The 13,811-nt window shown below is 42.5% G+C and overlaps 1 protein-coding gene across 4 annotated transcripts in view; it reads left to right on the top strand.

Annotated features, from left to right (window-relative positions):
• The window catches only part of WIPI1 (WD repeat domain, phosphoinositide interacting 1), a 32,578-nt gene that overhangs the window by 6,822 nt on the left and 11,945 nt on the right, over positions 1-13,811 (top strand). For all 4 annotated transcript variants that reach the window (XR_011493906.1, XM_014847667.3, XM_070483490.1 and 1 more), the window contains exons 4-5: positions 3,130-3,226; positions 13,259-13,356. Coding sequence is in view for 3 of the 4 variants with exons in the window: in XM_014847667.3 (XP_014703153.1) it covers positions 3,130-3,226; positions 13,259-13,356 (195 nt within the window). In the remaining variant the exon portion in view is untranslated. The remainder of the gene's footprint in view (positions 1-3,129; positions 3,227-13,258; positions 13,357-13,811) is intronic.

Genomic DNA, 13,811 nt, shown 5'->3' with positions numbered 1-13,811 from the left:
CTTTCTTAAGTTTGTGAGCAGGAAGAGATTCTTCCCTCTTCGAGTTGATCCACTGTTTTGGTTGACTGTCCACTGTGGAAGTCTCCACAGAGAGGGTGACAGGAAATAGCCTGAGAAATAGAAGATGGGGATTTTTAAGCGAGGAGTAAAGAAGAAAATTAACCCAGGTTCTTGGCAAGGAAAGGAAAGGGAGTTTGAGAGTTTTTGACTTGAAGGCTTTTAAGCTCAATTGCTGGCTCAGGTGCTCTCTGTGAAGTCTTCGTGGCACATTAAATTCCATTGCAGAACTTTTTATCTTTGCATATAGTTAGTCACCAGGATGTGAAAATTAAATATCCTTTTTTGGCACCCGATTGACTTTTTCAGATTGTTTGGGTGAATGTTCTGTAAAGATCACAACCCTCAAGTAGTTATCTATGGTATTTAATTATATAATTTCTCTCTTACTCTCTAATATTTTCATTAGCAAATGGGACAAGGAAGGATTATTCAAGTGTCTGAGTCTGTTAACCTTCAGATGCCACCCTCGCCTCAGTATAACACTCATTAACTTTCAGGTTCTTCTCCCCTATCTTCTAAGAACATTCATGCGCCTAGAACTCCTCAGCAATTAATGGCCAAGCTATTCGGAACCCAGATGGAACAGGTCTCTCTTTCTTTGGCATTTCTTATTCTAAGATCATTCAGAACAGGTCTGGAAAATGTTTTGGGTTCGCTCTTCTTAAAACCTTACAGCTTGGGCCTTAACAACTTTTGGTTTAGGCAACTGCTGCAGCCCCTCCCTGCCAGTAGGGGTCCTGTGGTACTCCGGGCTCTTCCACCCAGCCATGGAGGAGATGAAAAGAGGGCCAAGGCAGGCCAGCCTGTTCTGTGGTGTCTCTGCTTCACCAGGCCTTCAGGCAGCTCCTGTTCCTTTTTAAAGAACAGGAAAAAACTAAAGGTTCGTGCAGGAAGTTATGTGGAAAGAAAAATCGCTATTTTCCTCTAAATATATAGAAAGGAAGAACACTTATTCATGGTGATATTTTTCATTATTAGTTGATGGTATTCCCCTTGTACTTAATTGAGGAAATGTATTTTATGGAATAAAGACAGTAAACCCAATGTATTTCGATATGTAAACTTTTGCAGTCTTCGCCCGTCTGTTCTCAACCTCCATCTGGATGACAAGGGCCCCTCAGAGCAGATGTGGCATCTACAACTAGCCTCTGAAGCTAAATCGGAATCTGTGGTGCTCGAGGACAGACACTGTAAATATTTTTTAGAACTGATAAAAAGAGTTATTACTTATAATACCTAGAAAAGTCGATGAGAACCAGAGTGACAGAAAGAGCTGAGTTGAAGGCCAGCCCATGATTCTGCTAAGATGGAGACTGGTTGTTCAAGGAGGAAGTTCCCAGGGTCATGCTCATCCTCAGAGGCATGCTCTCCCTTGAACTTAAGACCAAGAACCTCCTCTTTCCCTCTGAATGTTTTGTCTGTTTTCCTCCCATTTAATTCTTGTCTGCAGCCAGCACGGGGCAACCTGAAATTTGGCTGAATGGGCCACAGAGCAGATGGTGCTGTTAGAGCTGGTGGGAAAAGATGCAGACGAGGTCAGACAAGCTAGATGTAGATGCTGGTCCTGCCAGAGACATATGTTGAGGACCTGCTATTCTGGGGGTTGGGTGTGGGGCTGGGAGGGGTCACAAGAGGTTATCAGAAACCCAAGAACATAAACAAGCGTAGAGTAATATAGTCTAATCCATAGTAAGTGCTGGCAAGGGGCAAAGGGACCAGGCAAGTCAGAGAATACATATTTCATGGAGAAATACTAATACTTGTCATCACTTTTGAGACCCTGTTAGAGTTTGTTGCTCCTCAGAGCAGCCTCAGACCTGTGGCCACAGAGCCTTAATTAAAATTGAGAAAGGTGTTTCAATTTTATTTTTCTGCTTGGTTAAAGTGACAGTCTCCGTTTCTCTGAGCTGTGGGGCATCTTCCTGGGAAAACAGTAGGGCAGGCTTTTCCCAGGAGGAGAGCCTGCTGCTTTTTCGTAGTATTTTTAGGTACCTCCCTTTCCAAGTATTGTTCCTTGGGATAAAAACGTCTGGCTCAAAAGCGTCACAATCACCTGGGGCACTTGTTGTCCAACCTCCTGAACCGGTATCTCCCAAACCAGAATCTCCGGGGAGGTCCAGGCCTTGGCCTTAGGTGGTTGGGTGCTCATCAAAGTCTGGGAGCCACCAGCCTGGAGGGAGCCGAGTCAGGCATGTAGGCAGTAGGCGGCTGCCCAGAGGAAGGAAGGAGCTACCAGACCGAAAATTCCTTCCCAGCAGCTCCTCTCTGGTAACCAGCATCTGCACTTGTACTGAGCTACGCATTCCCTTCCTTTATGCATGCAGCGCGTTAACCCGGTGTCCTGTTTCCACTTGGGAGAGCACATGGCCATTGGGAAGAGGCTGTAAAGCTGACACTTCATTTGAAGAGGAAGAGAAGGGAGGGGGTGGGGAAGAGGAGCTGAGCACAGCGGAGCTGCAGGGGACGGCAGGCCCTGGAATGGGGTGTTCCTACCAGGGCTGGAGGCTTCTTGAATTCTCTTTACCAGGGCTGCAGAAAATGGGCAAAAGTGCGTCTGGAGGAGAGTGAGTGGAATGAAGTTAAAGCTGGTAATTATTTGGAGAGGAGTAAAACATAAGATTGGGTGATACAGAGAGAGCAAAGAAGCCCACATCTGTACACGAGGGAGACTTTGTTATGAACGTTGAAGGGAGCCTGTCAGACGGGAGTAAGGGACCAAAAAGCTTACCGGAAAGTGTCTGAAATGGCAAAGGGGGTCTGTTCAGGAAGTGTTCAGGTCCCTGTTCTAAGGAGAGGGGACAGTACAAAAAAAATAGAAACCTCAATTTCTAAATGAAATTTCTTAAGATCTTGTATTCTGTGCTTCTGTTCAGGTGGGTAATGATGTATATGTGTGCATGTGAGTGCATGCACATGTGCCTAACCATAATCTTCAAATGGACCCTCAGATTCTTCCTCCTTTAGGTTTAGAATCAAATTAAGACTCTCATGAAAGGCAAGTGATTTCAATTTGGTTGGTCCCTTTGCGAGGACTCAGTCCGGTAGATTGACGAGTCTGTGTGATTACAGAGGCTGCTGGTGTGCCTGGAGGAGTCCATTTACATTCACAACATTAAAGACATGAAGCTGCTGAAGACGATCCTGGATGTTCCTGCAAACCCAACAGGTGAGCTCCCAAAACAGGATTGATACCCCCAAATCTCATATCCAGGCACCCCTTTCATGAGCTGCATTTCTACCTACATTGAAACCTGAAGCGGTATTTATGCTTTACAAGTCTTACTGGTGGTTACCTCGAGGCTTTTTCTTAACGGCGGCAGATTCCAATTATATTAGGCTGTGTATCCTACAGGAGAGCTGTGTGGCCCTCATTGCAGCCTGTGAGAAACCCCTTTCATCTGGGACTTATTCTCAGCAAATGTGTCAAGGCGTTTAAGGTAGGCGTGTAGGAGATTTCATGCATCTGATATTAGAAGGTGTATACCCCTAATTATTTTTGGTGGTTGTTTAGTACAGAGTAGGTGTAATAATTAGAAGCAGGTTTTGACTTGGTGTGTCCACATGATTAGGAGAAAGACAATCCCAACCGTAAGGAGTGTGTTTGTTTACATTACAAAGAAATCTCTCTACTTGGATGATACGCTAGGATATTGAACTTGACTAAATTCTCGGGATGTAACCCTGTTTAATAAGTTTCCCATTTAAGAATGGGGATAGTTTGGATTTGTTAGACTGAAGTCGCAGATGATGATGTTTTATGAATTCTGGCTCTAGAAGTAAACGAGAAAAGTCCCTCGTTGTGTGGTAGGTGGGGAGTCGTCAAACCAGAACAATCTGTGTATCTAATGAGTCAGGTTAATATTTGTAAATCGTATTCCAATTTAGTGTCATTAAATGACTGCTGTAGTTTACTGCCACTTCCTAATTCTTTGACTTTCACTCAATTTCAAGATCTGTGCAGCCCAACCCAAGTCACCTGGACTCTTTGTGTCTCAGTGTCCTTATCTGTAAAATAAGATAATAATACCCGTCTCAAGGATCAGCTGAGAGTTAAACCAGGGAGTGTTTGTGAGAGTGACCAGCCCATGGCCTGCCGTGCAGTAAACATCTCCTCTGCCTCATTTCCTCCTTTCCATCTCAGTTGTGTAGATGGCCATTTGTTGTTGACTCAGTGCTTGAAAACTTCAGCCATGACAAAATATTTTTAAAAAACAACGCCATTGAGGCCGTTATAAAGTTCTGTGAGATAAGGACTTTTAAGCATATTTTACTAAATGAAGGATCTATGAGTCGTAAGTTTTTTGTTTTAGGAATGAGAGGTTGAACTAATCTGGAAAAGCATTTATTGAAGACCTACTGTGTGCGTGGTACCATAGTGGGCACTGTCAGGATCAGATATGGCAACGCATACCAGGAACCCAGAATCTGGCCACACTAGTTCCTTGAACCGGTGTGTTCTCTGTGACAGTACGAGACAAATGCTTGTACTGGGAGCAAAAGCAGCCTTGGGTAGGGCTAGGATCCGGTGTGGGACGTGGGGTACAGACAGTTGGAGTCTGATAGGGCGGGAGAGGAGCTTCAGAATGTGAGCAGAGCTCTGGGAGAGGTGGGGCTGAGCTGGACTTAGGTGGATTTGGAGAGGGGATGTGCCAGGCAGACGAGAGCTCAAAGCTGCCTTTGGCTCTCCATTTCTTTGAAAAGACAGGAGTTGGGCATAGTCACTGCCCTCTCCAGCAGAAAGACTGTTTGTCAGCGGAGTGGTCAGCTGTGCTCACTCCCAGAGTCACACACCCAGCCTGGTCAGGCTGGGGGACTTCAGGACTAGGCCTCTTCCTCCTGTGAAAAGTGAAGTTTCTCCCCATCTACTCTTTTTTGTTTTTTGAGGAAGATTAGCCCTGAGCTAACATCTGCTGCCAATCCTCCTCTTTTTGCTGAGGAAGACTGGCCCTGAGTTAACATCCGTGCCCATCTTCCTCTACTTTATATGTGGATGCCTGCCACAGCATGGCTTGCCAAGTGGTGCTATGTCCACACCCGGAATCCAAACTGGTGAACCCCAGGCTGCTGAAGCAGAACGTGCACACTTAACCACTGCGCCACCGGGCCAGCCCCTCTCCCCATCTGCTCTTAATTTTTAGCAAGTATAGCTTTTTTCCTTAGCTCAGAAAACTCACGTTTGCCTCACGGTTAGCAGTTTAAACAGGGAGAAAAGACTTTGAAAGCATGGGGCTGTTTGTACTTTATGTTAGAGAGAATGTGTATTGTTTGTAAAGGGAATAATTTTCTCAAGAAAAATTAAAAACAATGGGAGGTGTTTTCTCTGTCTCAGATAAACATTATAAATGGATTCAGGGCCAGATTTAGCTTTTCCTCCTGAAAGGCCACGAGTGGGTTAAAGACCAGAATGTGTCTTATTACACCTTTGGCGATCTTTGGAGAGTCAGCCCAAGACCTTTTCACATCCTGAAATTTATAATTATCATCTCAACTTTCTTCTTCAGTGAAATGGAGATGATCGTTTTTACCCCACCAAGCTATTATGGGAGGATGAACTGAGGGCATGGAGTGAGCGAGAGCACAGCACGTCTGCCCTGCACACGCGGGCATCTGCTAGGTTCACCCACCAGCCCAGCTCCAGCCCAAAGGCAGCTTCACACCCACCGGTCAAAGTCACGCTGCAGTGACATGACCAGTTCCTCACTCAAGAGCTTCAGTGGCCTCTGAGCTGTCAAAACCATGACCATCAAATCCTCAGAGGTCGGGAGTCTCCTTTATTTGTTCTCATTCTGTAATATATTTTCTGAACAAAAAAGATAAGACAGAAACTCTGGTTCTTGGTATTATAAATCTCTTAATGGGTACACAGGGAGATAGAATCACTTGTGTAATTGGCTTGAGCACACAAATTCTGAATGTATTTTGACCTAGTGAACCACAAATAAATGATATAAACAGAGTTCTACCATCGCTTTGTGCTCAGTAGCTAATACGGCTGTAAATTTCCTTCCTGTTGTCTGTATTTGTGTCTTGCCCATTCGTGTTGGGTCAAAGATTGCAGGCTGTTTCCTTTAAAGGGTTTGGCCAGACGGGGCTTGAAGTTAATTTCCTGCTAGCACAGCAGTCTGTGCACTGAGCAGTTGAGGGTGGAAATCTCCCTAAAAATTCTGCCAACCGCGGAACTTGGGCATGCCGTAGATCCTGCAGCCTTTTATGGAATATGGAGGGAGCAGGCTATACCACACAGCAATGTGTGTACTAGAGCAAAGTCAGATGTATTCCTCAGCGAGGGCTTTCTGAAATGGTAATACAGGTGGGGTAAAAGGCTCTCATCCTCAGTAGTGTAGAGCATTGGCAAGCACAAAGAAGATTTCTCGGTTTGAAAGTTGGAAAGCACATTCTGAGACATTCTTCAGCCCAGAGGGAGCCGCATTGATAAATCCCCCTTAACTTGCTTTAAGGTTGACGGGAGGATGATTTAGAATCACGGGCCTTCCTTCCAGTTCCAGCTGATAATGCCACTGGTTCTTGAATCGACAGCACACACTTCTTCTCCAGCTGTGGAAGAATTACAGCCAAACAATTTCAGTGAAATGGTAGCTGACAACGATTTATGAAAATGTGTGTCAGTTGTAAAACAAGTCCAAAAACCGTATCAATACCTGACTCCCACATAGAAAAAAGATTGGAATAAAATATGCTCAAATATTGAGGATAGTGAAAAGCCTCTGGGTTTTACAGTGATGGGTGATTTTTATTCTCTTTCTTTATGCTTTCTGGGCTCTGCAAATTTTTTACATTATCACTTTTATATTATAAAATAATATCAAAGAAAAGGCTTTGTGTGACACCTAGGACAGAAACAGAAAGCTAGTAGAATGGTTATATCTAAGCCTGAAGCAAACTCTTCACACTTTCCTGGGGGGCTTCACAAGAAGTGAAGAAGCATTCTTATAGCTAGGTGGATTTGTCTGAGAATTAGACCGTTAGAAATCGACGGAACTCATGTTAAGCATTTCTGGGGACTTGCATTAAGTCTGTGTGTAGGATCCCTTGGTTGAATTCAGATAGGTTGGCAGAGGTGCAAGGCCAGAGGCAAAACTGTCAAATTAGCGGCTATATGTCGGAGTATTCTGTCCGAGCCGTTATCCTTTGTCCCTTTCTTATTAGAATCTCGTGTCGTGTCATTCTCCATTAGGTATTACAGAAAGTGCCATGTTAGCTGAAGAAGTTGAAGTCTTTCCTCCTTTCTGTGATATTTACATATTAACAAAAAACTCTGATGGTCACCTCACACCTATTAGAATGGCTGTTATCAAAAAGACAAGAAATAACAAGTTTTGGTGAGGATGTGGAGAAAAGGGACGAACACTTCCCGCTGTTGGTGGGAATGTAAATTGGTGCAGCCACTATGGAAAACTATATGGGGGTTCCTCAAAAAATTAAAAATAGAACTACCATATGATCCAGTAGTTCCACTTCTGGGTATTTATCTGAAGAGAACAAAAACACTAGCTCAAAAAGATGTCCATGTCCCCGTGTTCATCGCAGCATTATTCACAATAGCCAAGATCTGGAAACAACCTAAGTGTCCATCAATGGATGAGTGGATAAAGAAAATGTGGTATAAATATACAATGGAGTATTACTTAGCCATAAAAAAGGAAAGATCTTGCCATTGCAACAACATGGATGGACCTTAAGGGCATTATGCTAAGTGAAATAAGTCAAACACAGAAAGACAAATACTGTATGATCTCACTTATATGTGAAATTGTTAAAAAGAAGGAAAGAAAGAAAGAACTACAGAGAAGAGATTGATGGTTGCCAGAGGCAGGGAGTTGGGGGTGGGCAAAATGGGTAAAGGGAGTCAAAAGGTACAAACTCCCAGCAATGAAATAAAGTCATCTTGGGGATGTAACGTACAGCGTGGTGACTATAGGCGATAATACTGTATTGCATATTTGAAAGTTGCTAAGAGAGTAGATCTTAAAAGATCTTGTCACAAGAAAAAAATTTTGTAACTATGTATGATGACGGATGTTAACTAGACATTTTGGTAGTCATTTCGCAATATATGCAAATATCCAATCATTATGTTGTGCATCTGAAAATAATATAATGTTATATGTCAATTAGACCTCAATTGAAAAAAAAACCCTGGAGGGCAATGGGAAAGAATTGTCCAAGCCTCCTGCTCAGAGTCCCAGCTTTCCCTGCCCCAAAGATGGGCCCGATACTCTCAGATAGAAGAGGCACATGAAGACGGGCGGCTTGGAATGTTGAAGCTGGAAAGAAACCCAGATCACCGTAGCCCCCTCATTTCGCGGGTAGGAAATGGGCCTGAAAAGGCCACGAATAACTCAGCCAGAGAATAGTAGATGGCAGACCTGGGTCTTGAGCCCATATCATCAGCCTGTCTCTGCCAGATAAGTATTCTTAAAACACTGCCTTTCTTTCCTAACAGTTTTATTGAGATGCAATTCACATGCCCTGTGATTCACCCATTTAATGTGCACGATTCAGTAGCTTCTAGTATATTCAAAGAGTTGTGTCATCATCACCACAATCAATTTTAGAACATTTTCATCACCCTAGAAAGAAACCCCATACCTCTTAACCATCACCCCCTCTGCCTCCAGCCCTAGGCAACCCTTACCTGCCTCCTGTCTCTATAGATTTATTTATTCTGGACATTTCGTATAAGTAAAATTCTATAATACGTGATCTTTTGTGACCGGTTTCTTTCACTTAGATAATATTTTAAAGATTCATGCATGTTGTAGTGTGTATCAGTACTCATTTCTTTTTATTGTCTAATAATATTCCGTTGTAAGGAGATATCGCATTTTATCTATCCATTCATCACTTGATGGACATTTTGGTTATTTCTACTTTTTGACCATTATGAATCATGTTGCTTTGAATATTTGTATACAAGGTTTTATGTGGTTATGTGTTTTCATTTCTCTTGGGCATATACCTGGGGGTGGAATTTTTGGGTTATAGAGAAGTCTATATTTAACCTTTTGAGGAACTGCTAGGCTGTTTTCCAAAGCACCGCCCCATGTGACGTGCCCAGCAGCAGTGTATGAGGGTTCCGGTTATCTGTCTTTGTGATTATGGACATCCTGGTGGGTGTGAAGTGGTATCTCTTTGTGGTTTTGATTAACTCTGCTCTTTTTAATCATATGTACTCAGAAGCCTTCAGCAGTTACCCGCTGCATTTGTAAGATCTTAACTCTTTGGTTTGGTGCGTCCTTCCCCAGCTGCCACATTCTATCTTAACATCCTTTCTGCTAACCACTCCTGTGGGAACCCACCGTGCAATCTCCTGATTGTCTTCCCTCCCCCATTTCTCAAGGCCAGATGCCTTCTGCCTGCCTAGCTGCTTTTTTTTTTTTTTGTACTTTTCAATATTTAGCTTTTTTAAAAAAAAATTCTTTATTGTGGTCTAAATAATTTATAACGTTGTGAAATTCCAGTTGTACATTAATATTTGTCAGACACCATATAAATGTGCCCCTGCACCCCTTGTGCCCACCCTCCTCCCCCTTCCCCCTGGTAACCACTAAATTGTTCTCTTTGTCTGTAAGTTTGTTTATCTTCCACATATGAGTGAAATCGTATGGTGTTTGTCTTTCTCTGTCTGGCTTATTTCGCTTAACATGATGCCCTCCAGGTCAATCCATGTGGCTGCTAATGGAATGATTATGGCTAAGTAGTATTCCATTGTATATATATACCACATCTTCTGTATCCAATCATCAGTTGCTGGGCACTAGGGTTGCTTCCACATCTTGCCTATTATGAGTAATGCTGCAATGAACATAGGGGCACATAAGTCTCTGTATTGTTGATTTCAAGTTCTTTGGATAAATACCCAGTAGTGGGATAGTTGGGTCGTATGTATTTCTATTTTTAATTTTTTGAGAAATCTCCATACCGTTTTCCAAAGTGGCTGCACCAGTTTGTATTCACACCAGCAGTGGATGAGGGTTCTCTTTTCTCCACATCCTCTCCAACATTTATTATTTTTTGTCTTGGTGATTATAGCCATTCTAATGAGCATAAGATGATATCTAAGTGTAGTTTTGACTTGCATCTCCCTAATGATTAGTGATGTTGAGCATCTTTTCATGTGCCTATTGGCCATCTGTGCATCTTCTTTGGAAAAATGTCTGTTCATATCCTCTGCCCACTTTTTGATTGGGTTGTTTATTTTTTTGTAGTTCAGTTGTGTTAGTTCTTTATATATTATGGAGATTAACCCCTGATTGGATATATGATTTGCAAATATTTTCTCCTAGTTAGTAGGTTGTTTTTCATTTTGATCTTGGTTTCCTTTGTCTTCCAGAAGCTCTTTAATCTGATGAAGTCCAACTTGTTTATTTTTTCTTTTGTATCCCTTGTCTGAGTGGACATTGTATTTGTAAAGACCATTTTAAGGCTTATGTGAAAGAGTGTATTGACTATATTTTCTTCCAGAAGTTTTATGGTTTCAGGTCTTACCTTCAAGTCTTTGATCCATTTTGAGTCGGTTTTTATGTATGGTCTACTTTCATTCTTTTGTGTGTGGCTCTCCAGTTTTCCCAGCACCATTTATTAAAGAGGCTTTCCTTTGTCCATTGTATGTTCTTGGCTTCTTTGTCAAAGATGTGTGGTTTTATTTCTGGGCTTTCAGTTCTGTTCCATTGATTTGTGTGCCTGTTTTTGTACCAGTACCATGCTGTTTTGATTACTATAGCTTTCTAATGTGTTTTGAAGTCAGGGATTGTGATGCCAACTGCTTTGTTCTTTTTTCTCAGGATAGCTTTAGCTATTTGGGGTCTTTTGTTGCCCCATATGAATTTTAGGATTCTTTGTTCTATTTCTGTGAAGAATGTCATTGGGATTCTGATTGGGATTGTGCCGAGTCTGTAGATTGCTTTAGGTAGAGTGGACATTTTAACTATGTTTATTCTTCCAATCCATGTACATGGAATGTCTTTCCATTTCTTTATGTCATTCTCGATTTCTTTCAACAATGTCTAATAGTTTTCCTTGTATAGGTCTTTCATCTCCTTGGTTAAATTTATTCCTAGATATTTTATTCTTTTTGTTGTGATTGTAAATGGGGTTGTATTCTTAAGTTCTTGTTCTGTTAGTTCGTTATTAGAGTATAGAAATGCCAGTGATTTTTCTAAGTTGACTTTGTGTCCTGCAACTTTGCTATAGTTGTTGATTATTTCTAACAGTTTTCTGATGGATTCTTCAGGGTTTTCTATATATGAAATCATGTCGTCTGCAAATAGTGAGAGTTTCACTTCTTCACTGCCTATTTGGATTCCTTTTATTTCTTTTTCCTGCCTAATTGCTCTGGCCAAAACCTCTAGTACTATGTTGAATAAGAGTGGTGAGAGTGGGCACCCTTGTCTTGTTCCTGTTCTCAGAGGGATGGCTTTCAGTTTTTCCCCATTGAGTGTAATGTTGGCTGTGGTTTTGTCATATATGGTCTTTATTATGTTGAGGCATTTTCCTTCTATACCCATTTTATTGAGAGTTTTTATCATGAATGGGTGTTGGATCTTCTCAAATGCTTTCTCTGCATGTATGGAGATGATCATGTGATTTTTCTTCCTCCTTTTGTTAATGTGGTGTATCTATCACATTGATTGATTTGCCAATGTTGAACCATCCCTGTGTCCCTGTTATGAATCCCACTTGATCATGGTGTATGATCTTTTTAAAGTATTGCTGTATTCGGTTTGCCAATATTTTGTTGAGGATTTTTGCATCTGTGTTCATCAGAGATACTGGCCTGTAATTTTCCTTCTTTGTGTTGTCCTCGTCTGGCTTTTGGATCAGGGTGATGTCGGCCACATAGAATGTATTAGGAGTATTTCCATCTTCCTCAATTTTTTGGAATAGTTTGAGAAGAATAGGTAAGAAAATTGTCTTGCCTAGCTGTTCTTGAAATCACATTTGGATTGCAAAGAACTCAAATGAGATGGGGAATTGGGTTCCAAGAGCAAAACTGGGAAGATATGAGTGGTCTCTTCTAAGGCTGGAGCCCAGGGTGACCTTGTACAGGCAAGAGGTTGCAGGGTGCCAGATCCTGCAGGTAAGGGCGCCGGGCTCTGTCCCTTTCCCCCACAGGTCTGTGTGGCGAGTAATAAGAGCACAGCCAGAGCAGGAGTTAGGACCTTGGTTCCAATTCTCAACATTTGATTTTTTTTCTCAGCTCTTCCTCCCAGCAGATTAGGTAGAGTACATTTTTGCCTGATCTAAAGTTTTTCTTATACTTTTATAAGAAACCCATTTAACATACTAACTTGTAATGAAGATGTCAGTCACCTTTTTATTTAAAAACATGTGTCTCTGACCTAAACATGTAGTTCCTGTTCTGATAATGCTTTTGGTTCTGGTAATTCCTTGAATTCACTTCTATCCTGGACATTTCTATTAATCTAAACCATTGTTGTGAAAATCATTTACATAAATGCTAATGGGATTTTCCCCTTGGAAATAAAAATAGCTTATGTTAGTTCAATGGTTTGATTGGCTATTTACTCTTCCAGAATATTGTCGAAACATCTTAAATCCAAAATGTCCTCTTTCTTTCCTTTGTGTCAGTGGCAGACACACCATGTTAACTGCAGGTGAAGCCTTGAAATGAACTTCCACCTCTGGAGGCGCCCGTTGCCCTTATCAAGGCAGGACATTGGCTCAGAATTGAGCGATTTCTCAATAGGTCCTCACCCCCACCCCCCACCTCCTCTTCTCCAACTTGAAATGACTGGCCAAGTGTATTTAATCACCTGCAGAAGGGCAAACACACACTGCCCTTTCACAGTAGGAAGATTTTTTTCAGTTAGGAGTCGATCCTCTTATAGCCCTTAAAGGTAATGGAATCGGAAGAGAAGCAGATGTTGTTTCAGAGCTCTGGGTAAAATGTGAAAAAGAACATTTTCAGTATTCTAAATTCTCATTGCTTAGCTGTGGAGAGAACGTGGGCAGTGTCAAATCATGAAGTTTTCCCCTGTGAATTTACTTTATAGGAGTCTTTGATTAGAACAATCAACTGAAAGTCAATGTCTGCAAAGCCGTTCCTCCCCTCACCAGTAGGTGGCACTGTGGCTGTACTGTTTTCAGATGCCCTTTCCAAGCACGCTCTCTCCCACGGACACTGGCTTTTCATCTGCTCTTTATTCTTTGCCAGGTCTGTGTGCCCTCTCCATCAACCATTCCAATTCTTACGTGGCCTACCCTGGAAGCCTGACTACAGGCGAGATTGTGCTTTACGATGGACACTCCCTGGTAAGTTGACAGTGACCCTCACCAACCCAGCTCACCTGCTTGGCTGTGTGGTCAGTGGCAGGCGATGAGCAGGCGCTGCCACAGTGGGGTGAGGTGCGGAGGCGGAAGCAACAGTGCGGAGTTTGTTCTGGCCACAGCGGTTGTGTGGAGGAGAAGGTAATGATATTTGCCATCATTGCCATCAGTCAACATAACCATGAGGCAGCATGCCAGGCCAGGGCAGACATCTGCAGCATCATGGAAACTTGCCAGCTGGTGGCCTGATGTTGGACTGAATGTGTCATGCTGTGCCATGTCCCGGCATGTGACAGTGTGCAGCTGTTTCACATTTCTTGTCCTCTGCTCTCCGAGGCTTCACAGAGCGGAGCACATTGCTGCAGGAAGTGCCCAAAGATGCGTGCGTGAAGAGCCACAATGACTTCACTCTGCATTGGGCAAACTGTTGGTTGTCCATC

The sequence above is a fragment of the Equus asinus genome, chromosome 13 (assembly GCF_041296235.1).
Source record: "Equus asinus isolate D_3611 breed Donkey chromosome 13, EquAss-T2T_v2, whole genome shotgun sequence".
NCBI lineage: Eukaryota > Metazoa > Chordata > Mammalia > Perissodactyla > Equidae > Equus > Equus asinus.
This window is presented reverse-complemented; position numbering and strand designations above follow the sequence as displayed.